This window comes from Pituophis catenifer, unplaced genomic scaffold (genome assembly GCF_029215685.1).
Source record: "Pituophis catenifer annectens isolate HBS135680 unplaced genomic scaffold, rPitCat1.0.hap2 SCAF_3, whole genome shotgun sequence".
Classification (NCBI taxonomy): Eukaryota; Metazoa; Chordata; class Lepidosauria; order Squamata; family Colubridae; genus Pituophis; species Pituophis catenifer.
The window spans coordinates 639,063-661,657 of record NW_027256883.1 but is presented as its reverse complement, the minus strand read 5'-3'; the positions used below and the strand labels follow the sequence as shown (position 1 = coordinate 661,657).

Below are 22,595 nucleotides of genomic sequence, written 5' to 3'. Positions count from 1 at the left end.
CAGCCGCATCGGCCCCCGCCAAGGAGCCCGGCCGCGTCACCCGGGCAGGAGTGGGAGGAAGGGCCGGGCTCGGAACGGAGGGAGGGCGCCGAAGAGGGACCTTTACCCAAGCCGGAGACTCTCTGCCCGGGCAGCCCCGTCGGGGCCCCCGAGGGAAGGGCCACTTTCCCAACTGCCCTGCCCGTCGCCCCGCGGGGGACCCCGGGGCCCGAACTCGCCCGGGACGGAGGCAAAAGGTGGCTCCTCCTTGGGACCGGCCGCCCAGCCCCGCCCCCCCAGGCGCCCCCGGCCCCCTCCCCGCACCTGCCACCTGGAAGGGGCGCCGGAGCCCCTCGAGAAGCCTCTCCTGCGCCACGCCCGCCTCCTTTCGCGCCACAGCGGAGGCCCCGCCCACTCGCCCTGCTCCTGGCCGGGGGAGGGGGAAACGAAACCGAAACTGGGACCGTCGACTGCGCCTGCGCGCACCCCCCCCTCCCGGCCGCCTCGCAGGGGCTGCATCGCAGCTGGGGGCGCCAGGGGGCGTCGACTGAAGTTAGCGCGCGGCGGGGTAGGAAAGCAGGGGCTGCCCAGCCTCCCATGAAGGTCCGGGTGCTGGAGACCCCCCCCCCCCCGAGCCTCTCCCGCAGGCTTCAGTGCCTCTGCCCGACCGCCCCGGCTGCAGAGAAGCAACTTGCCCGGAGGCGCCGGGGCGTCTTCTGCGGCCTCCCGTTGCGCAGAAAGAGCCTCGTTCTGCTCGCCCCTCAAGGAGAGGAGACGCCCCGGAGCTCTCCCTCCGGATGCCAACATGCGGGACCATCCGTTTCTCCCCCCCCCCTTTCCTTCCGGAGCTGGCCTGGAGGGGGCTGGTGCAGCTGCCCACCTGGTGAGGCTGAGAAGGAGCGGCCCAAGCGTCAGGCCCGGTGCCCCTGGCTTTGCCTGCCCCCCTTCCATGCTTCGACCGCCCCTGAGCCCCTCTTCCCCCTTCCACCCGAGGAACGGCCGCCAAGAGTCTCCCTCGTGAAAGCAGAGCTACAACTGGCACGCTTTCCTCTTTATTGGTGCTTATCCCGCCCTCTGTCCTTGTCAGTTTCAATCAATAAAAGAAAACATCTCTGAAGAGTCTCTGATTATTGCTACCAGGTTGGTCGGCTGGCTCATGGGCTCCTGTGCCAGGCTCTTCAGCAAGGGACCCGTCCGATTCCCGCCCTCTGCCAGCCAGCCAGCCAGCCCTGCCTTCACGGGTAGCTGTTGGCGTAGGAAAACCTTGGGATGAAATACTTGTGCACCAGCTGCTGCCTAGCAGTGAAGGTCCTTGGCGGCTCCGGCCTCTTGGAAAGGGATGGAAACGGTTGCAAGGTGACCTTCGGCAGAGGAAGCTTCACGAAGGGGACAAAGCCTTTCATGAGGTAGCGGGGCAAGATGAAGGGGAAGTAGGACCCTGCAGTGGAGGAAGGACACAGCAGAGGAGGGAAGGAGCTTCACCCCAGGCCGGAGACAAGCTCCTATCTGGGGCCACCGGGATTTATTTATTTATTTATTTAAATTTGATTGATATGCCGCCCTTCTCCAGAGATTCAGGGCAGCTTACAAAGTGCTCAGCAATAGCCTTCATACTTCTGTGTATTTATACAAAGTCAGCTTATTGCCCCCACAAACTGGGTCCTCATTTTACCTACCTTAGAAAGGATGGAAGGCTGAGTCAACCTTGAGCCTGGTGAGATTCGAACTTACAGTAATTGCAGACAGCTGGTGTTAATCACAATGCTATCCGTCTGCTGAGCCACCAGGCCCATGAACCAAGGCAACTGAGAAGAAGCCTACATGGCTGGCCAACCACAGGCCACTCTATGGGGTAGATCAGCATCTACGGGGTGGTTTTTAACACTCCTGGCTTTCCTGGACCTTCTGTTGAAGGAGACACTGACTCCCCTCCCTGAGCAGCTGCCCAGCCCACATGTGGACCGGTCAGAAAACCAGAGGAAGCCACCGGCTGCTGCCCTTTGACTGTCCGAGATTAGGTGGCCCTGGCACAGGCAGCACCAGAGTGCAGCAGCAGCACCAGGCTTGGCGAGGAGGCACCCAGGAGGGTGCCACACACTTTGCAGCCGTCTCACCCACCAGAGGGAGGAAAGGAGGAGCCCCGTTAGAGCGATGGAGCAACCCCAACACTCACGCGCAGCAATTCTCGTTCTCAGCATTGCGTTGGTCTCTCCGAGGCGCAGGATCGCTTTGGACCTGTCACAGAAAAGCAAGAGCTCGGAGAAACCCAGCACAGTAGAACCCACCAACTGAGGAGGTCAGAGAAGGCCAAATGGGCTCTCCTGCTCTCACCAAGGCTGGCCAGATGCCACCAGGGGTCCGCTTATGAGCTAGACACCAGAATGTTGCCCGGCAGTGGTGGGATTCAAGTAATTTAACAACCGGTTATTTATTGGTTCGATTTATATGCTGCCTTTCTCCGGAGACTCAGGGTGGCTTACAATGCATTAAGCAATAGCCTTCATACTTTTCTATATACCTGCTTAATAGGGCTTTTGGCCCCCCCCAAGTGGTGTTCTTTTTTATACAAAGTCAGCTTTACCTATCTCGAAAGGATGGAAGGCTGAGTCAACCTTGAGCCTGGTGAGATTTGAACTTGCAGTAATTGCAGGCAGCTGGTGCTACTTAACAGCACTTTAGTCTGCTGCGCCACCAAGGCTCATCTGTGCCCTAATGATTTCTTCCAACAACCAGTTGGCCAAACTCTTCAGAAAGTTAACAACCGGTTCTCCCGAAGTGGTGCGAACTGGTTGAATGCCATTACTGTTGCCCAGTATCCATGGGCCGCAGCTCTTCCTGGGCAGCTGAGGGGGGCAAACCGGAGTGCAGCAAAGGGGCTGCAGCCTTAGAGAGTGAACCGTGTGCCCACTTGTCCCTTAAGCAGCAGACTAATCTGCTCCTCTGGGACTTGGCTTTCCTTTCAGCCATGAGCGGGACAGACTCCAGCTGTCCTTCACCGCCTTTGGGTGTTGCTTTCCCTTATTCCAGAACCATCCCAGGGCAGCCTGAAGGTGGGTTGGACCTGCAGGGCTTCCTTGCCCATTTCCTCAGGGGAAATCAGGGGCTGCCAACTTCACGCCCGTTGAGCATTCGGTGTCCCAAGGGGAAGAAGATTTGCACAAGGCAGCAGCAGAGAAGTCTCGTTGCAACAGAAGCACAGATGGATTGCAGCTCATTTGGCCAGCAGAGCAAATGAGGGGGGGGGGGCTCCAGTTCCCCTAAGCTGGTGCCTCAAAACTCCCACCAACCGGAAGCCCTGCAGAGGCAGAGCCACACCCCCAGCAGCACCGGGTTGCCCAGGCCCTCAAGTGGGCACCTGGGCCGCAGGTTGCTCAGATCCTGCAACTTACTTCTGAGGGGGGGGCAACGCCAAGACCGTGTCCCGGGGGGAATCTGCTCTCAAAGGGACAGCCTCTTTCAGCTTCTCCAGGTCTCTCTCCAGCTGCTGCTCCGTAAAATGTTGGATGGCATCAATGGGGCGAATGGGCTGAAGGAGGAGAGAGAGGCACATGGCCGCCACAAGTCAGCAGGGCCCAAATGGAGTCAGCTGCCCCCCTGAGCTTTGCTTCGTTTGGCCTCGAATCACAACGGCCACTGAGGCCAAAGCAGGAAGCACGAGAGCCGGCTGGACCGCTCATCCGGAACCTCGTGGAACTTCCAAATGCTCTTCAAGGGCAGCCCAATGCAGAGTGCAGTACAGTAGTCCAGATAGGAAGCGACCCAAGGTTTGAGGGGCTGTGAGTGTGGTGTGACTGTGCAGGAAGAATATGGAGAACATTGTTTGATGGTTATCAGGAGTCCTTGGTGCTCTCTGAGCTTGGCGGTTTTCTTGCAGACGTTTCGTGACCCAACTAGGTAACACCATCAGCACTGAGGATGTTCCCTAGTTGGATAATGAAACAGCTGCAAGAAAACCGCCAAGCTCAGAGAGCACCAGGGACTCCTCATGTCAACCCTGAGCTACAAACATTTGCCTTTATCGGTTGATGGTTATTGTACAGCAAATACAATAACTGCAGTGTGTTTTTTGCCCCTCAGAATGGGGGGGGGGACAGGACGACTCTGCTATCAAGGTTCAAGAAGTCACGATCCTCAAAGCTCCTGCTCTGGAAAAGGAGGTTTCAAGGGGACCTCAAGCTGCTCCCACAAGGATGCACCCAGGAAGGGTCCCTAGAGCCCCCCTCTAAGCCATCTCCCACGCTGGGCTGTGCACCATGGGTGGGCTTCCTGCCAGGAAGACAGGGTGCTAACGGGCCCTTGAAGTGACAGGAGGATCTTGAGGGCCAGAGGAAGCCTCACCTTCTGGTGGTCTTCCAAGCTCTGGGTCCCCCGCCACTCCTCCTCGCTTTCCGTCTCTTCCTGAGTCCAAATAGGGAGACAAGACAGTGAGAGCCCATCTTTGCCATTTTTCATCCCCTCCCGACAGCCAATCGGAGATGCGGAATAAAGGACACCCCCTTAGGTGAGATACGGCCACTTGGAAGGCAATGGACTCCGTTATGGTGGCCCCGAGAACCAATGGGTGAGCTGAAAGTCGGGTTAGGCATCATCTAAAAACAGCTGTAATGGCACATAATCAAATGACAAATCGTGCATCCAGGAAGTCCCCACCCTCTGACCCGCCAAGTCAATGACCATTACAAGTCAGGGCAGAATGGCAGCTATGAACAGTTCTCGGAGTTCTGGCCATCCCATCCCATGGTCACATGATCGTAATCTAGATGCTTGGTAACCTGTGTGCATTTACAACCGGTTGCCAAGCACCTCACAATCACATGATAGCCATTTACAGCCTTCCTTGCTGGCTTCCCCAGAAGGTCAATGGGGAAGCCACCAGAGGTCACAAGTTGCTCCTCTTCCACCCATGCGCCACCCCAGCCACTCCTGCACCCTCCCTTCTTGAGCACCCTTCCCGAATCCCCCCAGTCCATGTGGAACCTCTTAGGAACTCTTGTGCAGCCTCCTCCACCTGCACAGTCCCTCTCATGCACCCCCTCACACCCCCTCCCCAACGAGAGTGAACCCACACTACGCCCTCCCTGAGCGCACCCTCCCTGAGCCTGTGGCACCTCTTGCCCAACCTTGAGCCTCCTCAACCCACACAGTGCCTTTCACTTGCCCTCCCCGACCTCTCCCGCACCCCCCCAATCTTTGTACCTCCTCCCTGACCCTTGCGCACCCGTCCCCCACCCTCCTGTGCCCCGCCACACATCCCCTTGCTCCCTCCCCCACCTGGCAGCAGCCACTTACTTGCCTGTGAGGCTGGGACCCACAACTTCCTGCTGACTTTGCTTGTTGAATGCAAAAGAGGAAGTGAAGGTTGGGCCTGCAAGAGGCAGGGTGGTGGTGGTGGTGGTGGTGGTGGTGGTGTTTCCTCACAGCAGACCACCCACTGTGCACCCTAACTCTCCCCCCACGTCCTCTGCCCCTGTCTCAAGGGAAGGCCGAGCCTTACCTTGTGGGTAGCCTTGGCTGGCTTTCCAGCCAGCTTCCTGGGTTTTTTGCGGCTCTTCTCCAGCCTCTTCCTTTCCTGGGTCTAAAGAGCACAACTGTCAGTGGTCTGCAAGTTCGGAAGCCCCCCCCCAGGAGCTTCTACGTACATAAGTACCAGTGAAAGTGTCTCTCTATGTGGATGTGGCCTGTTTTCCCGAGAGCAGGGGGAGGGCTCTCTTCCTTGGTGCTCTTGGCATTGCCTGAGGCTGACCAACAAGGGGGAGACCCAGCCTCCTCAAGCAGATGGGGGAGCCAAGCTGCACCAACTGGGCAGGGCTGGGGGGGGGTCTGAGCTAGAGCCCACCTTGTGGCCAGTGTCCACGGAAAGCTTCATCCCGGAGGTGGCCTCTTCTTCCCACAGGCGAGCTCTGTGTTCCTGGGGAAAGGAAAGCCATGGGTCCCCCTTTTTCAGCAAAGGGGGACCCCACACACATACTCAGAACTGGCAAAGGCCCAAGGAGCTCTCCTGCCAGGTCCTCCTCACTGACCACCCTGACCAGACACCCCCCCCTTCACAAGGCTCCCAGCCGTGGCTCTTCTGCCGAGTGGAACCGTTCCCTGCACACTGCCGTCCCCTCGGAGGGAGTCCGCTGGGGAGACCCACATGGCCCAGTTCCCTCCCCTTCCCTAAGGGGGAAGGAGGCTCCGACGGCTCTGAATCCGGGTCCCAAGCGGCAGGACAAAGACCCACCCCTTGCCTGCAACCCTCCCGCAGCCACGCTTTCCCCCACGCATGCCTCTCTGGGCTCCGAAGCATTCAGAGGCCGGAGGAGCAGAAACGTGCAACACCTGCATTCACTTTTTGCTGGGAAAGAGTGGCAAAGGTTTGGGTTGGGGGGGGGCGGGGGGAGAGACATCCAAAGAGCGGTGAAGGGCAGCACCTTGAAAATCCTGATCTTGTCCTCCAACCACTCCCTGCTGAGTTTCCGCACAGCCTCTTTGGAGTCCTCCGTACCCACCATCCAGGAGTTCATCTCCCTGAAGAAAAAGTTGTGGGGGTCCTGAAGCCCCAACTCCTTGAACATCTCCTTAAAGACTGCCCTGGAAGCGGGGGGGAGAGGAGAGCATTCCTTAGCTGGAGTTTCGTATCAACAGCACACCCACAAAACACACAGGGAGTGCCCCACTCCTTGCGTTGCCCCAACCTCCTGCCACAAAGAAAATAATGACAGGGGCATCACCAGGGGTGAAACGCTCCTGGTTCAGACCAGATCGCCCGATCCTGTAGCGATGGAGGCGGGCGGTTCAGAGAACCGGTAGCAAAAATCCCTGCCCCCCCCCCACATTGCCCAACTTAGCTGCGCAATCATCAGAGGCTTTTTTTTATTTTTAAAAGCATTTTTTCTACAACCTCTTTGGCCGAAAAAATGCTTTTAAAAGTAAAAAAAAAAAGTCTTTGATCACGCGGCTCAGCTGGGATCCTCAGAGGCTTTTAAAACCATTTTTTCTACAACCTCTTTGGCCGAAGAGGTTATAGAAAAAATGTTTTTAAAAGGAAAAAAAAGCCTCTGCCGATGAGGCAGGTCAGCTGGGATCGTCAGAGACTTTAAAAGCATTTTTTTTACAACCTCTTCAGCTGAAGAGATTGTAGAAAAAATGCTTTTAAAAGTAAAAAAAAAAAAGTTGGCCACGCCCACTCAGTCATATTACACCCCCCCACCAAGCCACGCCCACAGAACTGGTAGTAAGAAAATTTACATTTCACCACTGGGCATCACCCTGTGCAGAATGCTGCCCCAGGACCCGCAGCAGGAGAGGGACTTCCGGAGCAGCCCTCGATGATTGCCAGGAGGTGCCCCCTGGAGGTTCTCCTGCCCAGGACTGCAGAGAGGCCAGCCAGCCATAGGGCAGCAGCCTAGGTGGTCTACCAGTACGAGGGCATCTGTCTTCTCCGCACCTCGGAGAGGACTCGGCCACAACCGGTCCTGAGTGCCAGGCTTCACGTGCCACACAGTCGGGAAGCAGCCGGCCTCAGAGCTGGCACGGTGGCTTCTTTGTCACCAGCAAGTAATCGCCTGCAGCCTGAGCTCACAGAGGGTCCAGCCTTCCCTCCTGAGAAGGTCCAGGCCGGAACCCCCCTGCAGTGCCCGGCCCGGCCCCTGGGGGCTTCCATCCCCCTCCTCCTGGGCCGAGGAAGGGCACTTTCCCCAGGCAGGAACCTGCAGGCCTGGGTCTCCCGCGGGGCTCTCACCGGATGGAGGGAGCAGCCAGCAGGTAACAGGACATCAGCTCCACCATCAAGTCCAGGCTGTCTTTGTCCAGGTGCAGGAGAACGCGCAGGGCGGCCAGGATGAACTTCTTCTGGCTCTTTTCCTAGAAAGGGGAGGGGGACGCCTTAGCTGGCAGCCCTCATGGGGGAGGGGTCAGGGCAGGCCCACCTTTTCCTCCCTCCTTTCCCACGTGGACCCCTACTCTGCCCAGACGCCTCGCATCCCAGAGGGAGCCCACCTGGAGTATCCGGGGCCCTCTCGCCAGCCCCACCCCCAGACCCAGTCTGACCCTCGAGTACCCAGTGGCAGAGCAGCCTCACCTGCAAAGAGGGGGTGTTTCCTTCCTGATTCAGCACTTCAAACAGGGTGTACTGGATCCACCTCTTCGTCTTGTCCTCCAGCTGGTCCTCCAAGTAGGCGATGGCGCCCAGCACTTCCGTCTTGGTGTGGAAGTCGGAGGTGAGCAGCGTCTCCTGCAGCTTCCTCACCAAGGCTTTCAGGGGCATCTCAGGGCGGACACCCTGCAGAGAGGGGAAGCCCTGCTCAGGAGGAAGAGGCGGTGGAGGCAGCTGGGGCTAAGCTCACCTCGGGGACGGAGGGATGATGTCCGTGGCAAAAAAAGGCCCACTGCCTGGGTCCCACCAGAGGGAGCCCCCTTGGAGAGGGGACCCAGAACAGGGTACCTCTTCTGCTTGAATGGATGGGACGGGTCCTTGTAATCCGGAAGGGGCGGTTCCCCTCAGGGAACCTGGCCCCATGCCAAAATGTTAATGGAACACAAGCAGGGGGGCAACCCCCACATTCCTAAGGGGAAGAATGCAATCTTCCAATCCTCCAATCCACATGACCCACATTGCACATTGGGCTCAACTCGGGCTGCCTGGTTTCTAGTTCAGTGTAGCAAGCCAACATGGCCACTGTTTATGCATGGGTTGACGTCTGCATTGGGGCACTGAGTGGTCATCGGTGACTTGCTCTTTGGGATCTGGAAGAGGATTGGGGTCACCTCAAAGCTGAGCCTCAACGGGTGCAATTTTTCTATCAATAAAGGCAAAGGTTTCCCCTGCCAGGGGTGTCTGATTCTAGAGGGAGGGGCTCATCTCTATCTCCTAGCTGAGAAGGGCCAGCATTGTCCAAAGAGGCTTCAGTGGCCATGTGGCCAGCATGACTATATGCCAAGGCGCACAGAACACACTTACCTTTCCATCAAAGTGGTACCTATTTATCTACTCGCATTTGCATGCTCCCAAACTGCTAGATGGGCAGGAGCTGGAGCCAGTAATGGGAGCTCACCCCTTCACGCAGCCCTTAGGTCTTGAAAGTGGGCGGTCGTCTTTTGTCTTTAACCACTGAACCATCGTGACCCCGTTTCTATCAATGGAGGTCACTAACCATCCCAAGAAGGATGGGGGGGGGGATTGGAAAGTAAAAGATGTGGGGGCAAAACTCCCTTGGTGTCCTTGGGTCTCCAGGGGGCCCTCTCACCTCTGGGAAAAGATTCTGGAACCACTCTTGGTCCACAAAGGGCAAGACGAATCCCGGCACCGTCACTTGTGGTTCTGCATACTGGGACTCATCCAGCTGAGTCAGGAAAATCCCAGGCACGCTCTGAAATTAGGGAGGGGGGGGTGACGGTGTGAGGACAGCGAGTACCTTCGCTGTGCCCTGGGTGCCCCTGACACTAGGCAGCCACCTTGGGATGCCAGCTAGGGGAGCCCAGCAGTTGGGAGGAGAGAGGCACCTGCTTTGTGGAGGGGGCGTCTTCCTTGGCTGGCGTGATCCAGGACTTGGAGGTGGTCTCCAGGCCCACTATCCACGGTTCTTCCTCGGACAGTTCATCCTCCTCAAATGTCCACATTAAACTGGCCTTTGAGGAGCTCTCTGACACCTGGCCAGCAGAGGAAGGGAAAGGATCCCTCACAGCCTCTCCTGGGAAGAGAGCCTACAGCCAGAGCCCCCCTTCCTGGCCCCCAAGACCCAGCCACCTCTCTGTGCCCACAGGCTGCAGGCAGAGCAGCCCTTCTCTTCCGGGCCTTGCTATGCCAGCCAGACCTGAAATCATAGGAAGGCTGGAATTACTTTGTTGAAATTGGCTAGAATAACCGAACCTCCCAAGTCAGATGGTGCTGCATGGCCTCCCCCTCTCATACCTCAGTGAATCTGAGCCACTTCCACATATTATCTTCCCTGGGCTTAAAAAAATGGAGCCTTTTGCCCAGCTTGGCAACTGTGGGCTGGGGAATTCTAGGGGTTGAAGTCCACAAGTCTTAAAGTTGCCAAGGATTGGGCACCCCTGAGCTAGTAATGGTTCTTGCTCATTTCCATCAAGGTCAACTCCCTTATGTCCACACATCTGGAAGGACGCTGAAGAAGCTGACACTCCACCCGCTGCCCATCCCAGCCAGTGCGGGTCCTCAGACCCCTTGCAGCAAAGAGCAGGGGCAGAGAAGCTAGGTGGCTCAGTGGCTAAGACGCTGAGCTTGTCGATCAGAAAGGTCGGTGGTTCGAATCCCTGGTATAGGTTTCCTGCGTGAGCAGGGGGTTGGACTAGATGACCTCCAAGGTCCCTTCCAACTCTGTTACTGTTACTCCTCCCAGCCAGACGGCCTGCCTACCCAGAGCCCCAAGGCTGGCCGGCCTTCCCAGAGGCTCAGTTTCTCTGCTCCTTGAAAGGGCTGAGAAGAGGGGATGAATTTCCAGGTGGGGGCACTCAACTGTGCAAATTCTGCAGTGGGAACCGCCCTTGGGGGGAGGGGTCTGTAGCACCAGGGCAGGCCCCAGGCCAGTCTCCAACACGGCAGAGTGGCCAGCTCAGCTGCGGGCCTTCTGACGTTCAGGGTTAGGGCTCAGGCCATCTGGCACCTTGCATGCTTCTCAAATCACCTCCCTCAACATTACTTGTGACCTTTCATCGTTTCCATTCCTTGCAGGTGGGGGATGCACTGGCCAAACCAGGTGATATTTCAAACGGGTGGCTGAGCCTGTTCCGAGTCTTCCCAGGGAAGGGGCTGTATTTCTAAAGAAGAGCAACCTGGCTCCCTGCGTGCCATGGCAAAAGGGTCCCAGCCACCCCCGAGGGGCTTACCTTCTTGGGTCTGATCACCTTCACGAGCTTCTCCGCCTCCAGCAGGTCCAGGGTGTGAAGCTGCTGGACGACCACGGAGTTGGGGATGAAGCCGGAGGATATTCTGGGCAGCTGAAGACTCTGGCTCTTGAGCTCCTGGAGACGAGGAAGGAGAAGATTTGGGCAGCCCACCCAACCCTTCACCTCCCCCTGGAAAATCCCCCCCCCCACTAATATCACCATCAAGGGATAGGGCTTGCAACCCTCTTGCTCTTGGCTGGTGGGGGGGCTGAAGGCACCCCCATCTGTTCCCATGAAGCAGAGGCAGCAGCCCAGGAACCCCAGAATGCAACAGCCGCTGCAAATGTGGGGCCACAAGGCCCGATCCACTCTGGCCAGGAGGCCTGAGAAGCTCCTTCCGACTTTTTGGCTTTACGGGCGAGCACCCAGCTTTGTTCTGCTGCAGAGCAAGAGGGGGAGGGGCTGCAGGCGAGTACAGTTGGCAAGGTGAGCCCCAAAAGGAAACCACAAGGGGGCCCGGAGTGCTTCTTGGCACAGGGGCTAATGGGGACAGCATGGAGCTGGGGGGGAACAGGTGGGCCACCTGCAGATCCCCTGCTGAGGACGGGGGGGGGGCAACGCAGCCTTCCCTCCTCCTGCACAGGGTGCCCCCTGGCTCAGCCCGTTGCTGGCTCAGGGAAGGGAACGGCAGCTGCCCCCAAAGGGTTTGCTCACCACAAGAGACCCCTGGGAGCTGCTGGGCCTCTCTGGGAAGAAACCTTTGACGATGGCGGATGGTTGGGGGCTCTTCAGACGCGAGGTGGAGGGCGGAGACGTCTGGGTCTCCTGGCTCGGCTGCACTGAGACCGGTCCCCTGAAGAGCACGCTCTGGGTGCAAAACACCACAAGAGGCAGGGTGGGCTCCCTTTCACACCCCCACACACCCCCTTCTCGCTGCAAAGGCCACCCAGGACTCCCACCTCCACCAGGAACCCAGAGCCCCAGGCCTTGCTCTGAAAGGCTCCTGGTGGCAGAGAGTGGAGGGGGTGAAATCACGGGGGGGCGGGGCGGTGCCACAGAGTCTGTGGCTGCCATCTGAAGAATCTGTCCACTGAGGCTTCCTTTAGAGGCCCGCAATGGGCCAGCCCCACTGGGGCTTGGGGAAGGAAGCATTTGCTGGGTCAACATTTCCTGAATTTGCAGGTGACTTGGTGCTGCTGAGCCAAGGGGAGCAATCAGCAGCTCAAAGTCCCCCCTCCCCCCTCCCCCCCGTGGGAGAGCAGGCCTTCACTCACGGACGCTGCCCCAGAGCCCTCCTTTCTCCTTCCTCTCCACCCCTGGCGCTCTCTTCCACCTCTGGGGCTTGAAACGCGCCATGGAGCCCCAACACCTGCAGGGTCAACGCAGCCAGGCCCCTTACCTTTTCGCTCTTAAAGCGCCTGGAAGGGCTGGGGGACGAGGGGGTTTCTGGGATAACCGAGACCAGAGCTTCGAACGTTTTAACCGGGCTCAAGCGCTCTGCAAGCTGAGGGAAAGCAGGCATTTTAGCGGGCTCTGGGCACGATCCCATCTAACCGCCATTCTGATGTTTCCCTTTTGCCCGGTCTGCAGGATGGCCAGACCTGCTTCCAGCCTCCCATACTGACCTCCCCGCCCTGTGGCCCCTCCTCAATCTTCCCGGGGCAGAAGCAGACCCTTAAGACGCACGTCTGCTACCCAACGCCCACGTCCACCAGGAAGGGCGGGCAGAGCGTGAGGACCCCCTTTGGCCACTGCTCTTCAGGATCCTTAAGCTCAGAAGGGAAGCCAGGAAGATGGGGGCCAGAGCGGTGTTGGCCTGGAGCCCTGGTCTTGGGGGTGGGCAGGTGCTGGGACCCTTTTGCAGCAAAGGCCAGAGGAAAAGGAAGGGAAAGGGTCCAGCACTCAAAGGTGAAGGGCAGCTCTGTCGGTTGAGCGGCCTCCCCCAGACCTGCCCGCCCGGGCCCTCACCGTGGGCGCTTCCTCTGAGGGCCCTCTCAGGTCAGGCTGGTAGCCGTGCCTGCCGCCTCTTGCTGAAAGGGGCCGGATGGTCTCCGGAGCTTCCTGCGTCAGGGCAGCTTCAGCCCTCCCTGGGGAGGGGGTCTCCTGCATCCTGGCAGAGGAGGGGGCAGCGCCAGCATCCACCTGAGAGAAGCCGGGGGGGGGGCTTTCAGGGCCCGGCCTTGGCAGGAGGGGCTTCAGGGGCCCCAACCACCACAGCCCAGGCCCCCTCCCTCCTCCCCGGCTGCCAGAAGCCATTTCCCAGTTTGCAAATATAAACCTGCTGAGGGGAGACGTAATTACATTTGGGGTTGAAAAATGATCCTATTAGCTGGATCACATTTTAATTATCACCCCTCTTTTTTGGAATGAAGTCCCCAGCATACCTCCAAAGCCCCCCCCCCCCAAATCTGGCACCTGGGCAAGCAGACTGTCCTCACCTTCTTCCTCTTCACCTGAAGGGTGCCAGGAACTGCAAGGGAGGAGGTGAAACGCAGGGAGGGGCTGATATCCTGGGGGGGGGGAAGAGGAAGAAAGATCCCTCTGTAAGCAGGCCCAGCGGGGGGGAGGGGGGGAGGGCACAGCTCAGTAAACATCCTGCATGGGGGCTGCTCCTTGCCACAGCCGTGGGATGAAGAGTGACGCACAGGCGGGGCAGCTATGTGACGCTGCCCAGGGGAGTCCTGGGGGGGGAGGGACTGCAGCCTTGGAGGCACCCCCAAGAGGGAAAAAGGTGAGGCCCGGTCGGGGTCCAGACCGGCTGCTCCACACACCCGACTCCAGCCAGAAAACCCAAGGAGCCATTTGGGGCGCAGCAGCCCCAGAGAGACTGAAAAGGCCCATTACCGCAAAGAGGGAGCTGCTCATTTCGAGACTCCTGGGCTTAGTGAAGCCTTTCAGGAACATGTGGGAAATGGCGGGTCCATGGAGGGCAGAGATGGGATCCATCTGGCCCAGGAATTCCAGCACTTCATCGGCATCGAAGGGATCCTCTTCAGGAATCTGTGGGGAGAAGGAACGGGGCTGAGCTGGGACCGAGCACAGGGGACCCAGGGAAGCCCCCCCCCATTTGACAGGGGAAAAAGCTGCCCGTTATTGATATTGCTAGACCTGGTCAAGGGAGGGGAGCTGGTGATGATGCCAGGTCAGGATGCCCAGCTGAGTCTGCGAGGGCAGAGGTAGTCCACCAGAGCTTCCAAGTAGCAGCGGACTGCCAGCCTTGGCCCGAGTGAGCAATCACCCAGCCTTTTGCAGAGAACAGCCCATCCCCAATGCTTGGTGCCCAGAGGAGGCTGTTGCAGGGGAGGGCATGGGAGGGGCTCCATAGGCACAGACATGGCCTGGGGGGGGCAGGAGTGGAGGAGTCCCTTGGTGCCCAGGAAGCCCACTAACAGAAGGGGGCTGGCACCAGGGAGGGAAGGGCTGCGGGAGTGCTCTTGAGGATGGCAGGGGGCTGGGGTCCAGAGCCCACCATGCATTCTCCACCCCGTCCCCAGCAGCCCCGCCAGCTGCAGCACCACCTCCAGGTTGAGCTGCTCCTTGTAGAAGAAGCCCAGGTAGCGCCCGAAGGCCTCCTCCCGCATCTCTTTGGTGAGGGGCCGTTTTTTGGCCGAGCTGATCTTCCCTTCCTGCAGCAGCTGCAGGTCCCGGTTCCTCTCCACCAGCTGGGCAATGCCCTGCAAAGGACCCCCTGTTCAGGCCTCCAGCGCAGCAAACTCCCAGGGGCCTCATGCTGGGCTGCGCTCCCTCCACCATCCCGCCCGGTTGCAGCCGCACCTGGCCTTTCTCATTCCAGCGTGACTGACCTCGATCTTGAGCTTGGCTTCCCTGACCTCCCTGGACTCCTTCAGGGGCACCTGGAAGATGTCGGACACGCTGGACCTGCAGAAAGAGGAGCAGGTTCTTCTCCTGGCGGCTCCCAGCCTGCTTCCCCCCCCCCACCTTCCTGCCCTGGAGCTGCTCTGCCACAAGAGATGCTTCCTCACAGAGGCCACAGAGGACCCCGGTAGCAGCTCCAGCAAATTCCAGCCCCCAGGAGGCTTCCCCTCCACATTCTCTCCGGGCTGCTCTCCATTCCAGGGGAGCCACGGCTGCATCCCCATCCCGTCCCTTCTTCTGGGCTCTCCTCCGTGCGGGAGACATGGTGCCCCTTTTCCCTCAGGCACCTCAGACCTTTAGGACTTCCCAGTTAGAAACCGGGGTCCCCCTGAGGCATGGGACCCAGCTGGGTGACTCTATGCCAGCCGCCTCCTCTCAGCTCTGCCAAGAAGGTGACAAGGGCAAGGCTGTCTCTGTAAACGCTGCCAAGAGGACGCAGGGCTCGAAGTGGGGAGTGCCCCAAGGCAGAGGAGCACCCAGGGGCAATGGGGACAGAGTCTGCGATGGGGGAGGGTCCTGGGACCTCTGGTCTGATGCTCAGGGACTGCTACCACCCGAGCCCCCTTGGCCCAAGAGCTCACTCGGACTCCTTCACAGGCAGCTCCTGCATCAAGCGACGGTTGTTCTCTTGCACCAGGGCCTCAAAGCTGGATGGGCTCATGGGCAGTGAGACGTCTTGGAGGGGCTCCAGGAACTTTGCCCACAGCAGCTGGAGGAGGAAGAGGAGATCCAGAGAGGGAGGCCCACAGCCCTGGACCTTCGGGGGACCAGACCGCCTCAGTCCCCGGCAACGGTGCCATCTGGACCTACCTGCATCTGGTAGTAGCTGGGCAGGTACTTGGTGTGGGGGATGAGGTACAGGTGCTGCTCCAGGCCCACCAGCAGGTCCCCCTTGTGGTTGGCGAAGGCCAGGCTCTCCGGGATGGTGTTCAGCTTCAGGTGCCTGCAGGTAAGGGAACCCTGCAGGTAAGGCAAACAGGGCTGGGGCCCTGGACCCCCAGATAGGAGGGAGAGGAGGAAATCCCACAGAACGTGCGAGACCACCCCCTCGGCTGCAAGAGACTCACAAGAAAGCACAGAAACAGCCTTGAGCCTCTCCAGTCACTACAGCAGACAGGCTGGATGCAACCAGGCCAAGCAGAGATGGCATTTGGAGAGCAGCCCCACTAATTGGCTGCTTGGAGCCAAGCTGGATTACCCTCCAGAATGGGGCCACTGGGGGAGGGGAAGGCAAGCAGGGCCCAGGAGAAAAGCTCAGCACTGCACTGGACCAGCCTTGGGTGGGGGGAAGGCTTGGGTACAGCCACTCCCCTTTGCTGCGGCAGGGTTGGGGGGGGCAAGCTGCACCCACCCACTGCCCTCCGGGGACCAGTCCCTCGACCCCTCTCCACCCTGGCCCTCACCGGAGCAGCCTGTTCTTGTGGTCCCAGATCTTCACCGACCCGTCCCGGCTGGACGAGGCAAAGAGCTGCAGGTTTGGGCAGCAGCAGAGTCCTGGGAAGAGGACATTGAGAGGCTGGGAGGGAGGACGGAGCTGAGACCTACCCGGTCCTAGGGGAACAACTTCTTCTGCCTCCCCTGGTCCACCCCCCATCGCACACCTGTGATGTCATCCTGGGCATCATCTTCAGGCCTGTGCTCAGAGCGCGTCTGCTCCATCAGGTTGTAGTGGACGATGCTGTAAGTGACCGTTTCAGGGTCCTGGAAGGCCACCGCCAGGGTCTCTCCGAGGAAGCACATGTGCCACGCAGGGGAGGCGCAGGAGAAGCACAGGAGGAGGAGGAGGCTCTCCTCCGTGTAGGGGAAGAGGCGCCACATCTTCACTGTGAGGTCAGCACCTGTTCTGGGCAAGGGCGCCGCTTGGTGACCTCGGTCTGTCACTCCCTCTTCCCAGGCTGACCACCGGCTCCCGGCCTCTGCTGACCACCTGAGATTTACGGAGCTCTGACTAAAGAATTCCGCTCACAGGTGGGTGCAAAGGATGGGGGAATTACACACCTTCTTCTTCTCAAGGGGGACTCATTCATTCGTGGCTCCATGGCCTCATCTGATGACCCTCCAACTACCACAAGAAGTAAATCTGTGCCGTTGGCAGGAGGTTGGTTAAAAATGGGGGAAACGGGTAGAAAATGCCTCCGTTGTGCAAAGGCTGGTAGTAAGACAGCGGGTGGACTATGGATGGCTGAAAGCAACGCGTCTTTGTCAGAGGAAGCATACGAAGAGCAGGAGACTCTGATTCCCTCCATTTTGTTACAAAGAAGGAAAGGCTGGGGAAGGAAGTTCGCTGCAGTGGGAAGTGGGGGGGGCGGTCAAGAGCAAACGGACAATGGATGGAGGTGGATGGAGTACAAAAATGGACCCGTGAGGAGCACCATGAGGCAGTCCAAATGACCAGATTCTGACCCAGAGGCCATGCGTGCAGGGTGGAAGCCAGGAGGGTTTGCTGGGATTCAAAGGGATTCAATTCTGTTCGTGTTCGGAAGGGTTAGGTTCGCTAAGCCCCCTCCCCTCCCCCGCCTGTCCTCTCTGCTTCCCATCGCTGACTCCTCCTCTGTCCATCGCTGGTTCCAAAGGGTGATGGAGTCGCTCTTCTTTTATGAGAAATGGAATGGCCGGATGCCTTCCCCCCAAAACCCAGAGGGGGGTTTAACTGGGATTTTTACAGAGAAGAAGCGCCAAGAATCCCCAAGTGTTATTGTAACACAACTGGAAAAAATACCAGCTTCAAAAAATTGTGTAGGGAGAGCAAAGGCTCTCACATGCTGCTCCCCAGTGTGGGAATAACACAGCTGGAAGGGAACTTGAAGGTCTTCGAGTCCAACCCCTGTTCAAGTAAGAAACCCTGTATTATTCCAGACAAATGGCCACCCACTCTCTTCTTGGAAACCTCCAGTAATGAAGCACCCAGGAAGGAAGAGGGACCACTGCATTCTCAGCGGGACAGGAGATTCTGCTACCCCAGAAGCAGGAGAGGGAGAGGAGGGTTCTTTGGGGGGCCTCTGCCATCAGTTCCTGGGTCCCCTGAAGGACGCCTGCCTCTCCTACCCCTTTGGCGGCAGTAGCAAAGCCTTTGCGCTCGGCAAGTCACCCCTAGGGGCAGCTTTTCCCCATAGAGGACGGCAGCCACACCCCAGTGGAAAAGCTGCCTTCTTGTGGGGGCTGTGGAAGAGCCTCAGGCAGCTCAGCACAGGGCTGGGGGAAGCACTTCCACAGGGAGCTTCATGGTAATGCTGCCCACGACTTCCTCCCAGGGCTGTTGGTGAACTGGCACCAAACTGTGGGCAGCCTGTGAGAAGCGGCAGCTTTTGATGCTGGTGGCTGGCAACCTCAGTCAGGTTGCTGGCAGACCTGGAGATCCAGCTGGCCCTCCTTCTCCCAAAATCGTCAAAGATGGAACAACTTTGGAGGGAGTTATGTAATACTGTTTTCCACTCTACCCAGTGAGGCCGGTCTCTCTAGGTCATTTCTGGGGACTCCCTGAAGCTCCTCTCTCCTCCTTGGGGCTCTGAGACTCACCTGCTGACAAGACACATATCTGTGTGGTGTACTCAGCCAGTGCCGTGACACGCTCAGGGTTATGTGCCTCCACGGTGTACTGGACTCGGCCTGAGAACCAATCTATGACACTGAGGGAACCATTTTTGTGCCCCAGAATTGGCAGGAATCTGGTGTGGAGAAACATACCGAGGGGACAAAGGTATCCCCAGCTCAGAACCGTGGCAGGAGACAGCTTGCCTGGCCCTTTTCGTCCTCTCAGTGCCTCCCAAGCCTGGCCTTTCAGGGTGTGTTTACTCAGCCAAGAGTTCCAGTGCAGGTGCCACTCCTTGAAATTCAAGGCCTGTCCGGAGAAGCTAGGGCAGCCCCCCCCCGGCAATGGCTGGAGAAGCCCCCCCCCCATGGGGACTCTACAGGATACAATGACCAGGCTGAGCAGCAGCTGCAGACTGGAATGAAGGGAGCGAGAGCTGGTGCTCCTTGAGGCCACCTACCTGTTCCTGTCCTGCATGTTGATGGTGGATTTCTGCCACTTCCTCCGGTAGCCTTGGTTCTGGGTTACTTCCAGCCACGTAGCATACACCTTGTCCGGTTCCACCACGTGGCTGTAGAGCAGGATGCAGCAGGGCTTGGATTCCCAGAGGCTGCTGCTGAAGCACCGCTTCACCGTCATGAGGCTGGTGGCAGCGTTGACACGCAGCACGTGGCCCTGCTTCAGCAGCACAAAGAGCGTCTCCCGGGGCAAGCAGTAGGCCACCTCCCGAGCTGGGGAATACTCGTCTAAGGAGAGGACAGACACGGGCGCGCCACCCTGGGCCTCCAGCAGCTGCACGGTGGAGTCCTGGCATAAGCAGAGGATGCGAACAGGGAAATTGCCCAGCAGCCTCAGGTCGAAGCAGCTGAGCCGCCTGGCAGGGGAACCCAGCACGGTGTAGAGCGAGTACAGCTGGTTGATTTTCCAGAGGTTGAGGGTGCAGCCCGAGATGGAGAAGACGTGCGAATTGGTGTGGGTGTCCAGGGACTCCACGGGCTCCGAGACGTGGACCTGGTCTACCTGGTCAACGGTGTTGAGGTTCCAGGTGCGGATGGTCCCGTCTTGGGAGGCAGAGAAGATGAGGGGGCGGTGGGGGTAGATGGTCACAGCAATGACTGGAGCTGAAGGCAGAAAGAGGAAGAAAGGTCTTCTCAGAGCTGGAGACCTTTTCCAGAGTTGGGGGGGGGGAGGAAATGGCTGCTCAGAGGCCCTTGGGGAGAAGTAGCTGTGGGCTCAGCAGTCGAGAGCAGAGGAGGAGCCAGGCTCCTGCCTTCAGCAGAGGTCAGACAAGAGGTGCAGCTCTTCCAACACATACTTTCAGGCTAATAGAAGCTTCACCTGTTGAACTTCTAGCAGCCATGCAGCTCTTTTGAAAACGGCAACACTTGTGCCCACCTCATCTTCCTTGTGCATAAGAGGGCAGAAAGGAAGGGCAAGGATGGGGGGGGGCTCCTCCTCCTGCTCAACCGACGGGCACCTGAACTCACCGGTGTGCCCCACAAAGACGATCTGAATGTGCCACTCCTTGTTCCACACCTTGATGGTGGTGTCCCGTGAGGTTGTGATTACGCAGCCAATGGCTTCACAATAGGCAAGGTCTGTGATCTCTCTGCAAAGAGACACGGGGGCACCTGGAATTGAGCCCCCCCACCTGTCTCTGAGCAGGAGGGCGCCTTCTTCACGCCTAGCTGGCACCACCAGCGCCTGGCCAAGCCCGAGGCCAGCCCTGTGCCATAATACTGCCTCCCCCTCCTTCATGAACACAGCAGCCTCAGAGGGGGTGGGGGCAGTGCCCAGATCTCTCCTTCAGCCCCCCCACACACAAATGGGGGATGCTGGGGACCTGGCAAACGGCAAGAGGAGAATGGTATCTTTGGACCCCCCTTCTGTCCTGACCTTCCTGGAGCTTTTGAGAAGCATTGGACCACAGAGCGCTGAACCAAACCATGGGGACACAGGGGCCCCTCCCCAGCCATGGCAACCTCACCTGCTGTGGAGCTTTGTCCTGAAGGCCAGGAGATTCCCCCTGGAGATGTCAAAGGTGGCCACACCGGTGGCACAAGAGGCAAAGCAGCGGTGGGGCTCGCTGGTGCTGCCCGTGTCCAAGGCGAGGCGGACAAAGAGGTCAGTGGGCCCCAGGCTAGCGCTCACGCTGGCTCGACATTGGAGGCTGCGGGAGCCGTAACGGAAGCTCCAGAGGGTCAAGTTCCCGTCTCCAGCAGTCACGATCCTGTTCAGCTGCTTGCTGTAGATGCCACAGCGGATGGGCAGGGCGGATGGCACCTGCGAGAGCAGCTGGAAGTGGGAGTCCAGGACCTGCAGGCCTCCTGTGAACCAGGCCACAAACTGGTTGACGTGGGAGGCATACAGGATGCCCGTCATGGTGGCCAGGCCCTTCACGCGGTCCCTGCAGCAGCCGTCCTCCGTCAATAGGTGCAGCGTGTTGGCTGCATCCAGCACCACGAAGGCCCTTCTCTGCAGGTCATAGGTCACGTGGCGCACAGGGCTGGGCAGGACGATGCGGCACTGGTGCTGCAGCCCATGGCTCAGGTGGAGGGTCTTCATTTCCTCGTTCTTCATCTGACCCGGAAAGAAAAGTCTGTGGCTGGGGTCTGCCAGGAGGGGACGGCTGTTTGCGAGGTTGTGGCTGGCTGGGGGCCTTGTGGCAGGACTGGCCGGTGCCAGCGAGGACCCTGCACTGAGTTCTCAACCCTCTTCATCTCTACGCCGTCTGCTCCCTGGCTGCTCTGGCCCCCAATCCCAGGGGTCAAAGAGGAGACCCAAAGGGTGCTATTACCCCAGGGCTCCTGCGCCCCTCTGCTGAATTGCTGCACACGTATGGGACAAGGGGGCACTTTCCTTGCTCTGCCAGCCTCCTCACCGGTGACCCCCCCCATCCTCTCCAGCAACCAACTCTGGATGCTGTTCTCCCTCCTTCCACAGCTGGGGACGACCGGGGCAGGCAGGGGCTGCTTCTCCTGGCCTATTCCCTTTCCTCCGTCTTTTTTTTTCATCATTAAACTGGTATGCTGCCCATCTCAGCAGAGGTGATTCTTTTATTAAATTGTTTCTTTTTTCCTACCAATTTTATATATTATTATCACAAACATAAATGTCCTTTAATTCTTATGGTGCACTTAAAAAAATGGTTTTAAGCCCCTCTTAATTTTTCCTCTACCAGCCCACAGAATTACCAGGGGTGGGGAGGGTCTCCAGCCCACGAAGCCGCAGAGGAAGGGCTGGGCTGCTTCTCTCCCCTGCTGAGGGGGCTGTCTGTGCTTGCACCTCCCCTGGGAATTGCCAGGCGGCCCAGAAGACAGACCCTCTGCCTGAGGAACATACCTTTTCCACAGCCCGCCGGAAGCCCCTCCGGAGGAGGCCCCAGAGCCTGCGCCCCCTTGCCTGCCCCCCTCCGAGGGGAGCTCCTCGCTCCTTCATCATCTTCTCTTCAGCGGGCGGGGACTGCTGGTGTGGCCTCTTCCTCTGCCCCACTCGGCTGGCTGCAGAAGGGGGTCAGAAGTTCAGGGGGAGAGGAGAGGGCTCCCCGCTGTCTGGCAGGTGCCCGGCCAAGGGAGGGTGGCTTGCTTACAGCTGCTGCCCGAGGACTCCACCATCTTGGCAGCCGGGCACGTCTGAAGAGTCGCCCTCTTGCTGAAGGAGGGATGCGTGGGGCTGAAGGCCCCCAATGCAAAGTTTCCAACCAAATTTCAGGGCTGGATTTGACTCTGGAACACATAAGTGGAGGTGCAGGCAGGGCTTGGTCAAAAAAGTCACCTAAGGTTGCCATGAAAGCTGATCTCTTCTTTTCATCTTTCACAGATGATCCCAGGTGGCTGGGACACCCCTTTGGCTACCAGCTCCCTTGTGCTGCTTGGGGTCCTCGGGGGGTCCTGCAGTTCCCCGAGGTGGATGTGCAAAAAACAGCCCCCCCGCAAGGCTACACTCTGAGCCTCCCTCCCTCCCTTTCAGGCAGATAGCAATGGGCAGTTCCGGCTTTCATCCAGGCCCCCTTTGGTCAAGAAGGCTGCCCCACTGGCTGCCTCTGGGGAAGCCAGAAGGGGGACCTTGCTGGCCTTATAGTAGAGCAAGACCAGGATTTGGCCAATTCAGGCGCTGCAGAAGGGCGTTGCTGCAGGGGTTTAGTTTCAAGACAGGGCTGGGGACATTGCAAAGGAAGGTTCTAGGCCCGTGATGGCGAACGTGGCACGCGGAGCCATATTGGTGGGCACACGAGCTGACCTCTGGCGCACATGCGTGTCCGGCCAGCTGATTTTCAGGTTTTCTGGGCCTCTGGAGGGCCTCTGGGAGGGTGAGGAAGGCTCGTTTTTCACTCTCCCCACGCTTCAGAGCTTTTCTAGGAGCCTGAGGAGGGAGAAAACGGCCT

General features: G+C 58.9%; 1 protein-coding gene across 1 annotated transcript; it reads right to left on the bottom strand.

The window, feature by feature from the left end:
* Positions 1-1,045: 1,045 nt before the first annotated feature.
* Positions 1,046-21,825, bottom strand: WDR97 (WD repeat domain 97). Its single transcript, XM_070940174.1, has 29 exons — positions 21,801-21,825; positions 21,554-21,711; positions 20,199-20,791; positions 19,699-19,820; positions 18,672-19,332; positions 18,199-18,347; positions 16,284-16,520; positions 16,086-16,176; positions 15,493-15,625; positions 15,264-15,391; positions 14,610-14,685; positions 14,322-14,480; positions 13,651-13,806; positions 13,245-13,316; positions 12,775-12,948; positions 12,206-12,310; positions 11,521-11,673; positions 10,807-10,941; positions 9,463-9,609; positions 9,207-9,329; positions 8,042-8,242; positions 7,703-7,824; positions 6,393-6,552; positions 5,816-5,887; positions 5,475-5,554; positions 4,318-4,384; positions 3,369-3,505; positions 2,153-2,214; positions 1,046-1,417 (listed from the first exon to the last, which is right to left on the bottom strand). The coding sequence occupies exons 1-29, from the start codon at positions 21,823-21,825 to the stop codon at positions 1,215-1,217; spliced, it is 4,701 nt and encodes a 1,566-aa protein (XP_070796275.1). The 3' UTR covers positions 1,046-1,214.
* Between the last annotated feature and the right edge of the window lie 770 nt (positions 21,826-22,595).